The 19,508-nt window shown below is 41.1% G+C and overlaps 2 protein-coding genes and 1 long non-coding RNA gene across 3 annotated transcripts in view; all 3 read left to right on the forward strand.

Annotated features, from left to right (window-relative positions):
- Nucleotides 1–19,508, forward strand: part of LOC311015324 (uncharacterized protein) — a gene marked incomplete at its 3' end in the record, with an annotated part of 558,532 nt that overhangs the window by 225,094 nt on the left and 313,930 nt on the right. The gene's annotated exons all lie outside the window — the stretch shown is intronic.
- On the forward strand, nt 3,346–4,939 carry LOC311029500. The gene is made up of 3 exons (XR_014598887.1): nt 3,346–3,696; nt 3,832–4,113; nt 4,250–4,939. It is a non-coding gene; the product is annotated as an uncharacterized lncRNA (long non-coding RNA).
- Nucleotides 10,258–16,305, forward strand: LOC311010686 (uncharacterized protein; the record flags this gene model as incomplete). Its single annotated transcript, XM_084005275.1, has 11 exons — nt 10,258–12,079; nt 12,297–12,398; nt 12,611–12,985; nt 13,168–13,269; nt 14,055–14,287; nt 14,461–14,639; nt 14,751–14,844; nt 14,937–15,281; nt 15,378–15,495; nt 15,987–16,078; nt 16,264–16,305. Exons 1-11 carry the CDS (start codon nt 11,851–11,853, stop codon nt 16,303–16,305), a joined length of 1,911 nt encoding a protein of 636 aa, XP_083861401.1. The 5' UTR covers nt 10,258–11,850.

The raw sequence follows: 19,508 nt of genomic DNA on the forward strand, positions 1-19,508 counted from the left end.
ATCTATTTCTGTTTTTCATTGTATAATCTTATGTTTGTTGTCATCTTGGGGAGACTTTGCATGTTGGTTCTGTCGTCTCTTCAAGTCCTCTTCTCATGTTCTAACTTTTTCTTATCTAATTGTCTTCTCATATGAGGAGATGGCTATTATTTGACCCCTGATCACCGCTTTTAGTGCATCCCAGAGAATAGCTGGAGTCACTTCTTCATCATCATTATTTTCCAAATCCATTTTAAAACTTAGTTGTTATTTAAGTTTCATTCAAAATCATGTACAGAATCATATTTCATCACATCTGCTGTTTCATACACAAGATAACAGTCAAGGTAACAACAAAAGCGACGGAGACTATACTGACAAAGAAAACTATAAATACATGAGAATAAAGCAAGGTGAAATAAAAGACAGAGTTATATTAGTATATCCATAGCAGGGCTCCACCTTTTAGTGAAGATGTGTTTTTGAAGTCTCAGGGAATATGTTATTTCTTCCATTTGATATATTTCCTTTATTTTTTCCCTCCACATATTGGCCCTCATTTATCAATCTTGCGTGAAAACGGGCGCAGATCTGAGCGTAGGTTTGGTCGTACGACAGGAAACACGTGTGATTTATGAAACGTTCGTATCTGACCAATCTCAGCGTAGGAATGAGCGGGTCTTGATAAATGCGGCGGCTGAATTCAATCGTCATTAACATGTTACGCCCTTAAATATTCCTGGTTCGGAGGCCCCGCCCACTGAGGTCAAACATGGAGAGACCAAATACTGGTAAGAAAACAAACTTTTCCGACACGGAGATCGGCTTCCTAACATCTGAAGTGGAGCGAAAAAAAGATGTGCTTTTCTGCAGTTTGAAGAGTGGAGTGAAAGGGGCATAAAAACGCTGTCTGGAAGAAGATCACGGAGGCAGTCAACAGCGTTGCTGTAGAGGAACGGACTCCGGCTGAGGTTTGGATATAATTATCAATAACTTAAGCTACGCCTCACAACTTAAATTAATCTTTTCATCCGCAGCCTCAAAGCTTATGCCTGCTAATTAATCAAGACTATTCTTTACATTTAGGTCAAGAAAAAGTGGTCCGATTTAAAGCTGGCCACCAAAAAGCTTGTTGCTGCACTGAAGCCAGCATCAGGCAGACTGGAGGAGGCCAACCAGACTCCAGCCTGATCCTGACGGGGACCGAGGACAACATTGCCTCATTGATAGGGTCAGAGTCCATCTCTGGCATAAGCGGTGGAGGAGACACGGACGCACTCGCGTCAGAGCCAGAGCAGAATGGGAACCAACAACCCCCTTTTGCTTGCGTTGTAAAAATCAACCTGACTGTACACAATTTCTTACAAATAATGAGGCTTACTCATGTTACATGGGTGACATTTTTATTGTATTAAATGTTTGAGAGCCAGGCACCAGCATGATGTCGGCCAGGTCTCCTCCCCAGAGCGGTCCCACTGCTGCCCCCCGTGCTGCGCCCAGACCAAACATCATCACTGCAGAGGTTCTGGAGAGACAGGCGGAGATGTGCACTTTATTGACAGCAGTTGTCGGAGCACTTGGGGCAATAAATGACACCCTAAAAGGAATAAATGAAACTGTAAAAAAGCCATAATAAAATGTTCAAATGACTATACGTTGTCCGTTTAGTATGCCTTTTTCACCAACAATATTTCACATTACTGATTAAATACTGCATTTGCACGAGTTTAAGGTATACTTTAGGTTTTAAAAGCTCTGAATGAGGTCCTGTCTCCTCCGTATCGCCCCCAGTGGAGGCTGTGCTGCACGGTTCCATGGGCATTGGTGCGTCTGTTTAAACTATCATATTGTTTAGTTTCTGCCTAATGCTTACAGTTTTTTTCAATTGTTTACATGCAATTTTGAAAACTGGGTTCTTTTTAAAAAATATAATCACAATTATCCAAACACCACACTCAATTTGCATAATTCCTAGATTGTTTGCAAAATGACTCACTTTAGTCAAAACATACACACTTCAGTCAAAACATACTTCAGTCAAAACACACTTTAGTCAAAACACACTTCAGTCAAAACATACTTCAGTCAAAACATACTTCAGTCAAAACACACTTCAGTCAAAACATACTTCAGTCAAAACATACACACTTCAGTCAAAACATACTTCAGTCAAAACATACTTCAGTCAAAACATACTTCAGTCAAAACATACACACTTCAGTCAAAACATACTTCAGTCAAAACATACTTCAGTCAAAACATACTTCAGTCAAAACATACACACATATCTGTGAAAATGCTATTAGTTTTCATTGAACCAACACAGTCCTCAATGATCAGACACTATTGCAGCCAGTTTCACACTGCTGTGATCAATAAAAAACACATTTGTAAAAAAACTCATTTGAGGAAATAGCATGTGCTAGATTTTTGTCCAGACATTGTTATGTAAGGGATAATTTAGATAAAAATAGTGACAAACCCACAACATTCTTCATGATTAGTTTGAGATATAGGGAGAATGTACACAAATAGGCCTACTATAAACTTACCAAGCACTGCACAACACTGATGCTGCAGACTGAATATTTCAAGTATTTATTTTATCTACCTCTTCCTCTCTCTCCTTCTTCTCCTCTTCCTCTACCTGGGCCTCCTCCTCTACCTCCTTCTCCTCTTCCTCTACCTCCTTCATCTCCTCTTTGAGCTCCCCCTCTCATTCTCACTCTTCTTCTTCTTCTAGCTCCTTCCATTGTTGTTGAAGACAGGTGAACTCACCTGCTGCCTTTTATAGCACACCTGAGTGCTGCGTTTTCCAATAAGCCCATGTGTGCTTCCACACTTGGTGGATGTGATGATCCAATGTGTTCATTAGTGTGGTCGTTGGCAATCCGGGGCTTTGTAATGACAAGGAAGTGACCTCACAATCCTTCTCTGTGTCTAAGGTGTGAAAATGTGTGTAGCGTTTTACAAATCCCTGTGTAATGTTTTACAAAAAGGGTGAAGCAGACATTGTGTGTAATGTTGTGCAAATCTGTGGAGGTGTTTTGCTCCTTGGAGTGGAATTTCACAAATTGTGTGGACATTTTTATTTTAGTGTGTAAACAATCGTAAAAACCTGTAAACACTAAAAGTGGTTGCTATGCCCAAATCATCCCAACCTCTAGCTTTGGTGACCATGCCCTAAACAAAAGCACCAAACCTGCAAACACAATATATGCTTTGCACTGGGTTTGAAATTCTCCAACACACTTCTTGCAAAACACGACACACTGTTTTTTTTACATAAGACACATTGTTCAAAAAGGAAGACTCATGCAATCGTTGGGAAAACACATCGATTTCAAACACAAAACACAACTAAAATTGGAAAAGCACACTGACTCACACACATGAACACATTTAACATCTAATTGTAGACCAATCAGTCTAAGCCATAGCACTACAAACACACCTGATGTGAGCTCAGCTCCTTTGGGCCAACTTTGGAAACATGGAGGCAGGAAGAGGGAGAGGAAGAGCAGCAGCAAGACGAGGAAGAGGACGAAGAAGGGGAGCAGGCAACAGAAGACAAATATCCCATGACATGAGGGCCACTTTGGTGGACCATGTTCTAAATCATGGCCTTACAATGAGGGAGGCTGGGCAGAGAGTCCATCCAAACCTGAGTCGCTACTCAGTAGCCTCAATGATTACAACGTTCAGACTGGAAAACAGGTATGTTTTGAAGTTTCCACACTAAAATGGACCAAAGAAATGACAGTATTGCACATTGTTCAAATGCACAGTACAATACATTGGTGTATTAGCGTAGGTCTATGGGTTTAAAGTATGATGTTTCATTTTCTACAGAACTGCCAGACGACCTGCACAGGGTGGAAGGCAGGCTATGTTCAGTGATGAACAGGAGGCGGCCATCGTCAATATTGTTTTGGCAAATAATGAAATCCGGCTTGGTGATTTGAGAGAGCAGATCCTTGCAGATCAAATAACCTTCACTGGCATCAACACTGTCAGCATATCTACACTCTCCTGATCCTCAAAAAGCACAACATCTCACTGAAGCAGCTATATCCAGTTCCATTCCAGAGGAACAGTGTGAGAGTCAAAGACCTCCGTCATGACTATGTGCAAGTAAGCCCCCCACACACACACACACACACACACACACACACACACACACAGTATTGTGTGTAAATGTATATGTGATAGTCCTGTGTTTTCAATCACACTATATTCACTGTACATTATCTACATGTTTCTGTTTTAGAGGTTCCTGGAACTTGATGCAGCTCCACAGCAGCATGAGTTTATTTGTGTAGATGAGGCTGGGTTCAACCTGGAGAAAACCAGACGTCGGGGCCCAAACATTATTGGGCAAAGGGCCATAGTGCATGTCCCTGGTCAGCGCGGGGGAAACATCACCTTGTGTGCCGCCATCAGTGTACAGGGAGTCCTGCATCACCACTCCATCCTCGGTCCCTACAACACAGCCCTCATTAGTGGCTTTCTGGACACACTTCATGAACCAGTAGTCCAGGACGGCCCAGAGCAGCCCCAGTTTGTTGTCGTCTGGGATAACGTCAGTTTCCATCGGGCGGCTCTGGTCCGGGACTGGTTCACCAACCATAATAGATTCATTGCACTCAACTTGCCACCGTACAGCCCATTTGTGAATCCAGTTGAGGAGTTCTTTTCAGCATGGCGCTGGAAGGTTTATGACCGTCAACCACATGCCCGCATGCCTCTTCTACAAGCCATGGAAGAGGCATGCGGCCACATTGAGGTGAGGTCCATACAGGGTTGGATTCGGCATGCAAGGAGATATTTCCCCCGTTGCTTGGCAAGGGAGGACGTTGCCTGTGATGTGGATGAGGTGATGTGGCCAAATGCCAACAGGAGACGGGATCCAGAGCCTAAATGTCTTCCAATCCTTTTCTTACAACTCTGTTTTGTAGAACATTTTAGTTACCATGTCTTTGTGTTTTGTTTTTTTTTACTTTTACAAAAACCTGAAAAAAAATAAAAACACATTCTGAAGCGTTTCCATTTAGTTTTCATGTGTCTAGATCAACTGTAGTGGAGCAATCTTTCACACAAAACATCTATATGAGACTTTTAAAGTCAAAACCATCCAAAGTACTAAATCCAGCTGTGTTTTGCATGAAGCACATCTGTGTGTTGTTGCTGTTGTTTTTACGGGATCTTTATTCCGTTCCACAACATACACGAGACAACACAGCGCAGAACCGGAACTCCCGTTCCTCTGGTAACAAGCAATAGAGAACAGCACCATCTATTGATAAAATGACGGTACTACAACACTCCCACTTCATTTTACAATAGCATTTTAAGGCTTTAAATAATATTACAGAGCCGTGCTCTTCTTCACAAAATAAGCCTTTAACCCTCGGGGCACTTTAAAAATGTACGCACACTCACTACCTTCGGGCCTGTTTGGGCCACGCCAATACAAGTGTCATAAAAAAGAAAAAAAAACCTTTTTTTTTTCACTTTCACTGCATAAACCTTTTCAACAACTTCAGACTTAACCTTAGATATAAAGTTTGTTATTAGTTTTTAACTTTTTTTTCTGTTTTTAAGCCTTTTTCTCACACGAACATTGTGTACTTTTTATGCGAAAAACTGAAAATATGCAATATTTTCCAAAAATGAGGTGCAAAGAGGATTATTGGGGATGAAGTTATTACAGCCTTGACTAGGTCAAAAATTGATAACATCATTGTTTTTGATGCATTATTATTTTTGGAGACATTAGAGTTTTTTCCAAAAACTTACACCTGTTACTTTCAGGCCCAAATGGGGTCCCTCTCATAAAAGTGTCATAAAAAATGAATGAATGAATTTTTTTTTTCACTTTCACTGCATCAAATTTTTCAACAACTTCAGTCCTAACAATAGATATAAAGCTTATTATAATAATTATTATTATTTTATGTTTTAGGCCCTTTTTACATACAAAAAATGTCTAATTTCAATGCAAAAAGCACAAAATATGCAATATTTTCCAAAAATGAGGTGCAAAGAGGATTATTGGGGATGAAGTTATTACAGCCTTGACTAGGTCAAAAATTGATAACATCATTGTTTTTGATGCATTATTATTTTTGGAGACATTAGAGTTTTTTCCAAAAACTTACACCTGTTACTTTCGGGCCCAAATGGGGTCCCTCTCATAAAAGTGTCATAAAAAATGAATGAATTAATTTTTTTTTTCACTTTCACTGCATCAAATTTTTCAACAACTTCAGTCCTAACAATAGATATAAAGCTTATTATAATAATTATTATTATTTTATGTTTTAGGCCCTTTTTACATACAAAAAATGTCTAATTTCAATGCAAAAAGCACAAAATATGCAATATTTTCCAAAAATGAGGTGCAAAGAGGATTATTGGGGATGAAGTTATTACAGCCTTGACTAGGTCAAAAATTGATAACATCATTGTTTTTTATGCATTATTATTTTTGGAGACATTAGAGTTTTTTCCAAAAACTTACACCTGTTACTTTCGGGCCCAAATGGGGTCCCTCTCATAAAAGTGTCATAAAAAATGAATGAATGAATTTTTTTTTTCACTTTCACTGCATCAAACTTTTCAACAACTTCAGTCCTAACAATAGATATAAAGCTTATTATAATAATTATTATTATTTTATGTTTTAGGCCCTTTTTACATACAAAAAATGTCTAATTTCAATGCAAAAAGCACAAAATATGCAATATTTTCCAAAAATGAGGTGCAAAGAGGATTATTGGGGATGAAGTTATTACAGCCTTGACTAGGTCAAAAATTGATAACATCATTGTTTTTTATGCATTATTATTTTTGGAGACATTAGAGTTTTTTCCAAAAACTTACACCTGTTACTTTCGGGCCCAAATGGGGTCCCTCTCATAAAAGTGTCATAAAAAATGAATGAATGAATTTTTTTTCACTTTCACTGCATTAAGCTTTTCAACAACTTCAGACCTAACAATAGATATAAAGCTCATTATAATAATAATTATTATTTTATGTTTTAGGCCCTTTTTTCATACAAAAAATGTGTAATTTCAATGCAAAAAACACAAAATATGCAATATTTTCCAAAAATGAGGTGCAAAGAGGATTATTGGGGATTAAGTTATTACAGCCTTGACTAGGTCAAAAATTGATAACATCATTGTTTTTGATGCATTATTATTTTTGGAGACATTAGAGGTTTTTCCAAAAAACTTACACCTGTTACTTTCGGGCCAAAATGGGGTCCCTCTCATAAAAGTGTCATAAAAAATGAATAAATTAAAAAAAAATTCACTTTCACTGCATCAACCTTTTCAACAATTTCAGACCTAACAATAGATATAAAGCTTAGTATTATTATTTTATGTTTTAGGCCCTTTTTTCATACAAAAATGCCTGGTTCACATCATCAAATCGCACCTTTCAGGTCACATGGAATAGCTCGATGTCCAAACCCTGTTCTCTGGACCCTAACCCTTACCCTCAAGGCTCAGTATTAGGACCGCTTCTGTTCTCACTATACACCAGATCACTAGGTTCTGTTATCACATCGCATGGATTCTCCTACCATTGCTACGCAGATGACACCCAGCTGTTCCTCTCTTTTCCCCCGTACTCTGACACTCACATTGCAACTCGCATCTCGGACTGTCTGGCTGACATCTCTGTCTGGACAACTGCACATCACCTCAAGCTTAACCTGAATAAAACCGAACTCCTCTTCATCCCAGGGAAAGACTGCCCTTGCATGGACCTGTCGGTCACTGTCGAGGGCATCACAGTATTACCTTCCTCAACTGCGAGGAACCTGGGTGTAATCCTAGATGACCAACTATCCTGCACCCCCAACATCACTGCTGTGGCCCGATCCTGCAGATTTGCCCTCCACAATATCCGCAGGTTTCTGACCTTCCTCACAAAGGATGCAACGCAACTCCTGGTCCAAGCACTGGTCATCTCCCGCCTTGACTACTGCAACTCTCTCCTGGCCGGACTCCCGGCCTCTGCGATTAAACCATTGCAGCGTATCCAGAACGCTGCAGCACGCCTTATCTTCAATCTACCCAAATTCTCCCATGTGACCCCCCTCCTCCGTGACCTCCACTGGCTCCCTGTTGCAGCACGCGTCCAATTCAAGACGATGGCACTGGCCTTCAGGGCCATCAATGGAACGGCACCCATCTACCTCCAAACACGCTTTGGAGAAAAGCGCTATATAAATGAGACCATTTACACTGGTCAAACCTCACGCCCTGAGGTGAGCACTTCACTCCTCTACTTCAGCTGGCCGGCTGGTACCACCATCGCTGAAATCAAACAAATTTTGCTCAACAAAGTCCAGACTCTTCTCTGTTATGGTCCTCAGTGGTGACTATTTTTTAGCTCTTACTTTATCGGCAATGATACGTTGTGGTTTCTTTGTTTCTTTCTTTTGACAAATGTACTTATTGTAAGTCGCTTTGGACAAAAGCTAAATGACCTAAATGTAAATGTAAAACCACACAGCCAATACTACAGAGGAGGGTCTCTTTTGATCAAGAAACAAAAACATAAACAAATCCCACCTGGCCCTTCGGAATTGAATTTCACAGACACAGACACAGACACACACACACACAGACAGACACACACACACACAGACAGACACACACACACACACACACACACACACACACACACACAGACAGACACACACACACACAGACAGACACACACACACACACACACACACACACACACACACACACACACACACACACACACACACACACACACACACAATCAATCACATTCACACCACTCTTTTATATCAATCCCAACACACCCAAACCATATTTGAGCCGTTCTGGTCATGCATTTTGCAGAATACGAACTAGGCTCCGATTGTGACACTGTGCTCTGATCTCAGGCTGCTCCTCATGACTGTCTGCTGTCTGTTGGACAAATGACCAGTCTGACCAGGCTGCAAACTAGTTGTGCAGACTTCAGAGAAGCAACAGCATTGATATTTTATACCACACAGCCAACAGTGCAGTGGAGTCTCTCTTTTGATCAAGAAAAAAAGACATGCACAAATCTCCATTTGCCTGTGAAGAGCTCATTTTCACAAACACACACACAGACACACACACACACACACAATTTATTCTCAAACACATTCACACCACTCTTTTATATTAATTCCAACACACTAAGACCATTTTTGTGGATTTCAGCCTCTTCACTGGCATGCATTCTGCAGGATAAGACAACCATTCCATCCATTGAAACTGTGTGTGGTTTGCTCTACTGCCCCCAGTGGTTTGAGGGAGTCAGCACACCTCAAACCTTTTTTTCTGTTATTTTGAAGGGAGAGGCTTGGGAAGTCACATTGATGCTGGCTTTAGAGAAAAAAATGACCGTTTCACAGTATGTCAAAAAAACCTAATTTTATGGTTTTATAATGGGAGTTAATGGGGCCCGCCACGGTCCCGAAGGTGGCAGGTGTGGGAATTTTTTTTATGGTATATTCTATACATCTTGCAATGAAATGGATGGAAAAAAAATGTTTTAAAAATTAAAAGACATTCCTTGGAGAAGTTTCAGAAAAGTAGGCGTTAAACTGACAGAGATATTGATACTCAAAAATCAAAAGTACCCAAACGGTCCCCCAAAGTGCCCCGAGGGTTAAACAACAACAAAGGCTTCCCTTTTTCCTTTGTTTTTCAAAATTGCCTTGCTTAGTGCTATTAAATAATTTGCTATTAAACTCTTGCCATCTGTCTTTAAACCCAATTTTTTTCATTTACAGTCACTTTCTGGAACTCTTTTCCACCTGCTTTTAGACTTGCTTTAACCCGGCAGCGTTCGGCGTTCACCTGTCAAGCACAAACCACTCTACACATCCAATCTCTAACAGGGAAACGTCCAATCTCTCCCCTGAGATACTCAAACTTCTGTTTAGTCAGTGGCTTGGTCAAGATGTCCGCCCTCATGTCATCTGTTGGACAATATTGCAGTTCTATTTGTCCATTCTGCACACATTCACGGGTGTAGTGGTAGCGGATGTCTATGTGTTTAGTCCTGGAGTGGTTCACTGGCTCCTTGGTTGTCCTCCAGGATCACTGTGGACGTAGCCTCCATTCCAAGATCTCTCAGTAATCGTCTCAGCCAGATAGCTTCTTGAGCGGCTTGACTGAGTGCGACGTATTCAGCTTCTGCTGTTGAAAGTGCAACTGTTACCTGTTTCTTGCTGAGCCAGCTCACCGCTCCTCCACTCAGTAGAAATAGATTGCCTGTCGTAGAGTGACGGTCATCCTGATCACCAGCCCAGTCAGCATCTGAGAATCCCATCAAAGCTCCAGAGTCTGACTGCTCATACTTGAGAGCAAGGTTCACTGTCCCTTTCAAGTATGGAAATCTCCTCTTCACAGCTGTTGAACACAGTCTCATCTCTACTCGTCACATACTGACGATTGGTCATATCCCCTTTGCGTCTATTTCCGACGCAGAGGGTCATCTGATTTGAACGCAAATCCCTCATCGGTTGATTTTGACGCAAGGGGGTTAGCCAACGTGCGGTTTGCCTGCGCTGGAAGTTTCGGTTTCAGGTGATGCATTTTGTGTTACAGGTGTTTATCTTGACTGTATATATGTTTTTTATTTAGCTGTGGTGTAAGTGGAGTTGGATTACAAACAAACAAATAAATAAATACGAAGACATATTTTCCTTCAGGCAATCATTTATCGTGCATGGAGACGCTCCTTAGGACCATTGCGTTTTTCGACATCCCACGTAAGAATTGCCTGCTATTCTGCTTAAATAATTAAACAGCATGCCCTCATCAAAAGCAAGCAAATTATGCTGTTAAATTGTTGCCATTTGTAGTTGTGTTTTTTTGGTAATGTTTATGCGCACTGTATGCGATTTCATAGGATAGATATATACAACATCTTAGGCGGGTCCACACCGCACCGACTGCCCGACTCGCGTCGGTAAATGAAGTCGGGCTACTTAATATGGCCGACTGGAATGGCGGATTACACATTTGAATCGGCTGAAATGAACGCCGACGTGGGCCGATTCCAGCGACCACACCAAGGAGACTCATGTCACGGACGCCGACTCTCTCAAAGACGCCGATTTTCGGTCCGGTGTGGCGGGTCCACACCGGTGGCAACCCTAAGTGCTACACATAGTTAGCTAATAGTTAGCCAGGAGAACACGCTATGTTTTCTAGAACGATGAACTGAATGCAGTCTAGTTGCTAGTCACTGAACTAGCTCAGACTATGTGAGATTGAAATCTGAATAAAAATGTTGGATTCAAGTTAACCCTGGCAAGTTCATGTCACAACGCCATCAACTGCCAGACTTCAATTCAATGATTTGCAAGCTGGTAAACATCCATGGACACCAAAGATACCATATAATAGGGCTAGGTTAAGGATCATTCTATAGCTTGAATAAAATGAACTGAACGTGAACTATTGAAATGGTGTATTAAAAACTATTCATTTTTAATCTGTGTGAACTGAATTTGTAACTATTTTATGTGAAGTATGGACTTACACATCACTTAAAGTATTCATATTGTAATTTGTAGTTTGGTGATCTATTCTATATTATATTGATTTGTTTTTCTCTTTCTCAACAGGTTCCCTTATCCCTGTCACTTCCAACTACTGATTAGCAGCACCCTATAACAACACAAAGGCACTTTGAAGAGCCACATTTGTATTGTATCTGGTCAGTCTCTCTACTTTCTGTCCTCTCTCTTACTATCTTACAGTGTCTCTCTCTCTCTCTCTCTCTCCCTCTCCCTCCCTCTCCCCTCACCTGCCCTCTCTCCCTCCCTGTACAATGTCTGATCCTGAGCCGAACCGGCTCCAGAAGGAGTTGAGTGACCTTGTTGGTCAGGCTGAACATCAGGCTCACCTCCAAAACCTCCAACAGCTCATCAGCTTGCACCAGGAGGCAGAACCATCCACCAGCCAGCCATCAAACTGCAATCAAGGTGTTAGGTGGATTAAGAGGGACTGCGATGGAAACATTATTTATGGCAGACCCAGATCATCCCGAAAACAAGCAGGTCAGATTTGTTTTACATTCGTGTTAATTGAAATGTAGACTTTATCTCCAGATCTAGTTTATCTTGGAATGGTATACAACATGATCACAAGTCTTGGGTCTGAATTAGAACATATCTGAGGTTATTATTACATACCTGTGCCTAGCATCAAGGAAACTGAGACGTTAAAAGTTTGTGTCATCGAGTGTAAAAAGCAACAGCTTTTTTGCTACAGCAGGTCCCAGTCACAGCCACACTCGGAAGACTGGTGTCTCTCCTCCTGTCATGGCTCTGGAAACCAGTGGGGAAGTGACCAGCAACTTTCCTTCAGTTACTGCTGGTATGTTCTTTATTTTGTCTGCACTGATGCAAAACAGTATGTTCATTTATTACGATAGGAATGTACATTTCATAGTTTTGTGTTTTGATTGTTTTGTGTTTGATCAATAGATAACAGATAACATTACACATTTCAAAATGACTGTTATTCAATGCCATTATCTTTTGTTGTTATAAGCCGTTGGTTTTCAGTGTTGTGCATTGTCTTAACAGAGTCTTTCCTTCAAGAGCTTGAGTGCTCACTGGCTAAGGACCTGTATGTGGATGATACACCACCTCAAGCCGCAACCGACTGGTCGACTGGAAAGAGTCTGATCTCAGGGTGGTGGGCGAAAGAGAGATCCCGGCTGGTCAACACCATGGTGGGCAAACAACGGCAGGTGGCAACTCGAGTCTGCCAACAATGTGCAGACCATCCAGCAGTTATCCGCTGTTGTGACTGCCGACCACACCCTTTCCTCTGTGGCCAGTGTGACATCAGGGTCCATCGAGATCGAGTCTTCCACAACAGGGATTCCATGATGCATGGTTTCTTTGAACCATTGCCTCCGACAACCTGTGTTGTGGAGAGTGTTCTTACCCAGTGTGGTAAGTTGTAGTTTTTGAGAGTCCCCTTCTCAGACTATATTTTTTCCAGTTATCACCTGGAAAACTGAATACTGATTTCTGATCAGTTGATGAAGCCATGAAGTCCTACCTGGTTTCAAAATAGCTGCCAGTAAATACATATGTTGTGCTTTATTTCTCATACATGTTCCTTTTTGTCTAAGAGCGTCTTATACCTTTGGAGATGCCAGCAGAAATATGCAGCTGTCCACGAGGATCATCCCGTGTCATCGCAGGAAAGTCCATCGTTGTGGTTACAATGAATGGTAAGAAGAACTTCAGGGGTCGGGATGGGGTCAATTCTGTAAACGTGGCTGCAGAATGTCACCCACAGCTATTTCCTGATCACACACCATATCAACTCTAAACACAAAGACGCTTAGGGTCATCTTAATATGGACGTATTAATATCATATTATTATGACACATTAATATGACGGCATCATGCAGACGCAAATGTATTATCTGTATGTGATTATACAAATGTTTGGCTAAATCTCCCATTGTGATGTTAGACTGTGCATTAAAATTCAGATATTTGCACATCTCATAAAGTTTTTGACCACATTTTGACAGTTTATGAGCATCATTTTTGGCAACAGTGGTAGAAGCAAGATAATGGACTTTGCGACGTTGGAATATCAAAATGTTAATGCACTCCGAGGTGTAAAGGCCACTCCGCTTCACGTTGTGACCGCATACCTTACACCCCATCTAGACCACTGCACTCATCTAATGAGCAACTGTTATGTCATTCAAATGATCCGGTTTGTATGAGTGATGTTTGTTGCAAAATGGATTTTTAACGCCTGCAACATCAATGAGGGTTACTGATGTTGGCACCTGTTCCTATTTCCTGGGATTTGATATCTTTTTATTCTCTCCTAAGCTTATTTTATGATTTACATAATAATTAAAATGACAAATTGATGTTAATTTTGATTGTTGTATTTTTGTCTGTCGCTTTAGACAAAAGCGTCTGCTAAATAACAAACATAAGCACATACTAGCTCGGCTGTGCCTTACATATATATATTTCTTTTTTTTCCAGGGCGATATGATCTCAAATTGCCTGAGATTGGATGCGAGGCTTGTGAAGCCTCATGGACTCCTGGACTGGATGACATGGTCTCCAATGACTACTGGCCTGCCACCTCTCACTTTGCAACGGTATATGCTTTGGACATCCTTTATTCTTTTGAAGAGGTGAAGATGGCAGCACCAGGGATGTCAAGCCAAGCATTTTTAAGAATGCTGGACAGACGGACTATCCGCTTTGGCCGTGTAAGTATTAAATAAGTTAAGTAACTCAAGAGATAATACTGTGAGTTATATGATATGATCATGATACATGAACATTAACACTATATTACACTACATTAACATTTATACACCTGCGACCCTTTGTCTAAGTTCTTTAATTTCTTGTTCTCTGTTACTGTTCTCTTTTGAATCAGACTGGGAACATCACAGCAGACAGCTTCCGAACCAGCTTTTTGGAGTGGGAGGCCGTCCGATACCAAGTGGAGAAATTGTGCAGGGAGGACCACTTCCACTGCCCAGCGTGCAGCCCAGACATGCTTGCGGTCTCAGTTGATGGGAACCGCAAGCACTATAGGTTCAAGAGTGCTGCAAGGTAATTACTAAATCTTGTGTTTGCATAGACAGCTCATCATTTTGAAAGTAACTGTTGTGAATTTTTGAAAATCATATGAATATTGAAAGTCTAAGTATGTCTTTTATTTAGATCTGAGGAACCAGCCATCTTTGATGGCGTCTTCATTGCAAAAGATGATGACGTTTCAAGATTCGTGGACTATGTCCATTCCTCAACCAGTCATGTAAACTTGCACAACTTCATTATATTTACCTATAAAACAAAGAGGGCATTTTTTGAACAAGTTTGGACTGTTAACCATCTTCCATGTTGTAGGCCTCTGGAAGAGGTGTCTGTGGAGGGCAGTGGTCAGCGGCACGTGAAACATCTACTAAGTCATCAGGGAAAACAGACGAGGAGGGCCTGGAACTCGCTGTGTGTCGTCATGGGGTTCTTCTTCGTGCCCTCAATATGTTCAGGGGGGAGATTTTTGCCTACCCCCTGTTCCTCCAAAAAGAAATGGCCTGTAAGCCAGTGACATTTTGTGCCATGGATGTGGCATGTAAGTACTGGCCTTACCTCCGAAGAGTGGCAGAGAAATGCCCTGAGCTTCAGCATCTCCTCACCATGAGGCCATTTCTTTCAGTGTTTCATGCCAAAGCCCACGATTTCAAATGTGAGGTAAGAAAAAATGATTGTCAGTGAGATGTTCTGTTCCCTGAAAACCTGCATAAGATTGTTGCCATTTGGTTTTCTTTTCTTGTTTTCTTTTTAAAGGTGAAATGGAGCGGAGCGTATCAGGAGGGGGCTGGTTCCACTCTTGGGGAGGAGGTCGAGCAGTGCAACGCCTTCCTCTCGAGGATTGCTGTTACAACCAAGCACATGTCAAAAGCAGGTATGGTAACCAGTACAATTTGATCCTGATGACAATGGTGAGCCACTTTGAGCTCATGCATATATGCTGACTCTGAAAATATAAAGCTTAGAATATTCAACACAGATGGATGGATGGATTACAATACCATCATCCTATGTTATTTAAAGTGAGGATAATGAGGGGCAATGTGATAAAAAGAAATGTACTGTACTGTTGTTGGTTGGGCATACCATACCATTCACCTACTGTCCTGCCATAGTGCTCTCTGCCATTTGCCTACTGTCCTGCGCCACTGTTTCATGCTATTTCTTCACTATCCTGTGCTATTTCCCCACTAGCCCTTTCATGGGTGAGTAGTCAAATGGAACAAGACAGCGGGTTAGTACCATAGTACTATACTGTGATTTATTATCTGGGAAAAGTTTGTGGTACCCAACAAGTCTGCACAGTTTCTTCTACTACTGCTTTTTGAAAGAAGGATGATCATCTCATATGTTTGATGTTTGCAGGACGCATAGACATGCTGACGATCATGGCCATGCGCTGGAACCAGCACAAGTTTGACAACTTGGCTTCCACGCTTGCCCGCCGATATCAGAAGGTAAAGACACCAGTTTTCCCTTCTGCAACATGCATAACAATATTGTCAAAGTGGCATATATCACAAAAATATAGACTTGCCCAGATACAGTGGAATATACGGATGGTTCTATATGTAGTGTCAATTGTATTTTGTGTCTTGATATAAAATGTAATTTACACATATTTCATACCACATATTGTCAGGCCTGGGCTAGAGATAGGACTCAGATGCAGAGTGGAAGGTGATCAAACTGGTCTTTATTGGGATGATTGCTTTTCAGTTCTTAAATCAGAGTAATAAAATAAATAGCTATGAAACGCTGGCTAAGGAATAACTCAAGAAACAAAAACTCACAAAAGGTGAAAACAGAAAATCACTCCAAAAAGGAGGAAACAGAGAATCACTCCGAACGGAGGAAAAACTAGCAGGACAGAACTCTATCTACTCTAACGAAATCTACCACTATGAAAATCGGACAAACAAAAGGCGCTCCCGAGGGAGGGAAAAAACAAGAGCTATGAATCTTTAAACACACGGCTATGGATCTAACAAAACTATAACAAAGGGTCACTCGACAATGAGGAAAAGGAAAAGCTATAAACCAAAACTACTCTCACTGAGACTGAAAACGTACAAACAAAAATTACTCTCTTAAGAGGTGAAAAGGGAAAATCAAAATACCACTTCGAAAACTTGGATTCCTGGCACGACAATTTACGAATGAACAAGGCTTGAGCATGGGGCTGGAGATGCACGTGAGGGAACGAGACATTCTGGCACAGGACAAAGGGAGACGCAGACTATAAGACACATGGGGGTAATGGGGAACAGGTGGAAACAATCAGGGATCAGGGATGACGTCAGACTGATGACACAGGAGGAAGGGTAAGTGACCTGAAACGAGAGGAGAGTTACTTTTCAAAAAATAAAACATGAAAATTCACAAGACCACAAACCAAGACAAGACATCCCTCACCGCGGTGTGACACATATTGATAGTCCATGTATATACGAATATACTGTATATTTAATCAGTATTAATTGTATGTGGTTTTCTAATAGTGAAGGCACTTTACATTCCTTATCAAGAATATTCAACGTTGTAGGCAATTCCCACATTGTCCTTTTTTATTTGTGTTTAAAGGCCACAACAACCCTGCGAAGCCAGCTGCATAACTTGGAGGCTCTGAAAATGGAAATGGACATCACAGACAAACAACTGGAGAGCTGGACCATTGATGTCAATGAGTGGGCAGAAGGTAGAATATACTGTTTGATATGCTGCTGGATGTATCACTTCTGTGCTTGTAGAATTATGAAAGTATAAACACATTTGTTTTGTCTTGTCATCGACACAAGCTTCTTTTAATAGCTCTATCACTGTGAATTTCTTTTCATGGTTTGAATTTAGCTTGTAGCAACTGCACGTAGCCTTAAACCTGTGTGTCAGGTGTACTAAACTGACTAAGCTTGGCTGCAGTTCCAAAGAGGTTCATTGTAATCGTAGTGGAAGAGCACATACTCTGATTGCTGATGACTTGTGGAAAAGATTATCGCCATGGGGACAATAAAGATCTAACCTAACTATACTCAACCTTAGCTACAAGTGTAGCCTCTCAGTTACAGAGATTGTTGAGGCTCGCTTGCCCATACACCAGAAATAATATTTTTTCATGAAATCAAGAAGCATATTTCTTATATCTTCATTTCTTCTTCTCAGCAACGACATCCCCAAATGATGCTGATGTTGCTGCTGTGACCAGCCGAATCGAGGAGCTGGTCGCTAGTGTTAAGAGGAGGTCCCTGCGTCTTTACAAAGACAATGACGGTTGCAAAGGACGTGCTCGGATCCGCATACCCCATTCATTCGTCTTGCCATGATTTCCTTCATTGGGAAGACTGTCTGTCGCCTGCATTTTTTGCAACCTTAAATGACAAAAGCAAAAAACAGGTTTTTGGAATAACAGTTCAACAAGTCACAGATCCTGTGAGTATTCAAAAGAGTGGTGGAGCAGTGTCATGCTGGGAAGCAGCAGCCCAGGCAGACAGAGCAATACTACAAGAGAGCTAGGGAGCAGCTGGCTACTGGCTAACAAGGGGGACAGAGGTAAGAGGAAGCTGGCAGAGAAGTTGGATGTGACCATGTACACTGTTGTTTCTGTGAATGACACTAGTCACACAAACAAGTCCAATAGCCACCCAGGCAACATCAAGACTTAAACAGTCACTTAAACAGTTTCTCAGAGTAGCCTCATGCAGTCTTGTGTACTTAAACACATTTAATCTAACAATGCCTATGCCATAAAGTGCCCACAGGTACACAGTGAAGTTTGAGTCAGGCCTAAGGTCATTTCACAATCTCAAGTCCCAAGAGGCAAGTACATGCACATTGTCTGTAGTGACTTTAAAATGCTGAGCCGACACAAAAAGCATTCTAATAAACATTCACGTCGAGCTGAACCCAACTAATACCTTTTAAAGTGGACCAAAGCAAAAAGCACTCCATTCTTTTTGTGCACACATTATGAGTTCATGTCAAAGAGGAGGACTCAGATCTCTTCCTAGTACACCTAAGCTCTGATGGGGCCTCAGTTATCTAGTGCTTTGTGGGCTGTGTAGTTGCTCTGCGTTGATTGTATCATCAACTTCCTTATATGCATGTTATGAACTCTCTGGTATTAGGCCATCATCCATTAGCATCTTAATTATAATAATGACATTATATCATGTTTAGTATTATTTTTGCTTGTTTCACAAACACACAAATAAGTATAGTATTAATGTCTGGGTGTTTTCACATATTGTCCCCTTAAACTGAACCAAACCTAGTCCTTTTAAAGTGAACCAAGCAGTGGACCAAAGCAAAAAGAACGTCACATTATGAGTTCTCTGAAAGAGGACTCGGATCTCTTTCTGGTCTACTTCAGCTCTAATGGATCTCATCCTATGCCTATTCACACTCACCTGCAGCTGGGGCTGATCGTGCCTTTCCTGGGAGCGTGGCTGGGGCTGAGGGTGCAAGGGGAAAAGTTAACCAATGACATTTCACATTCTTACGGGAGGTGCTGATGTTGGAATTCAAAACTGAGCTGGAGTGGCACTGCTATTGATAGCTAAAATAACAGAGAGATAGTAAGAAATGGTAAGCCATGTCATAGTATATAGTGTAGTTCAATGACTTATTTGTTGTTGGCATGATCAAAGTTATTCATTAGAATTAAGCATTTACTGAAAACAAACTTGTTGGTTATACAATTACAAAAGTATACAACTTCAAGGAAAGGCAGACGATTAACTGCTAACATCAGACTGGCATGGGTGTATTTGACCCTTTATTAACTGATTGTAACAGGTGAAGTTCACCTGGGTTCATTTGTTTTTGGCTAATACAACAATAACAAAAGGGACACATTTACAGATTGGGTGCAACAAATGTGTACTTACACTG

The sequence above is a fragment of the Eutrigla gurnardus genome (genome assembly GCF_963514095.1).
Source record: "Eutrigla gurnardus genome assembly, chromosome: 1".
NCBI lineage: Eukaryota > Metazoa > Chordata > Actinopteri > Perciformes > Triglidae > Eutrigla > Eutrigla gurnardus.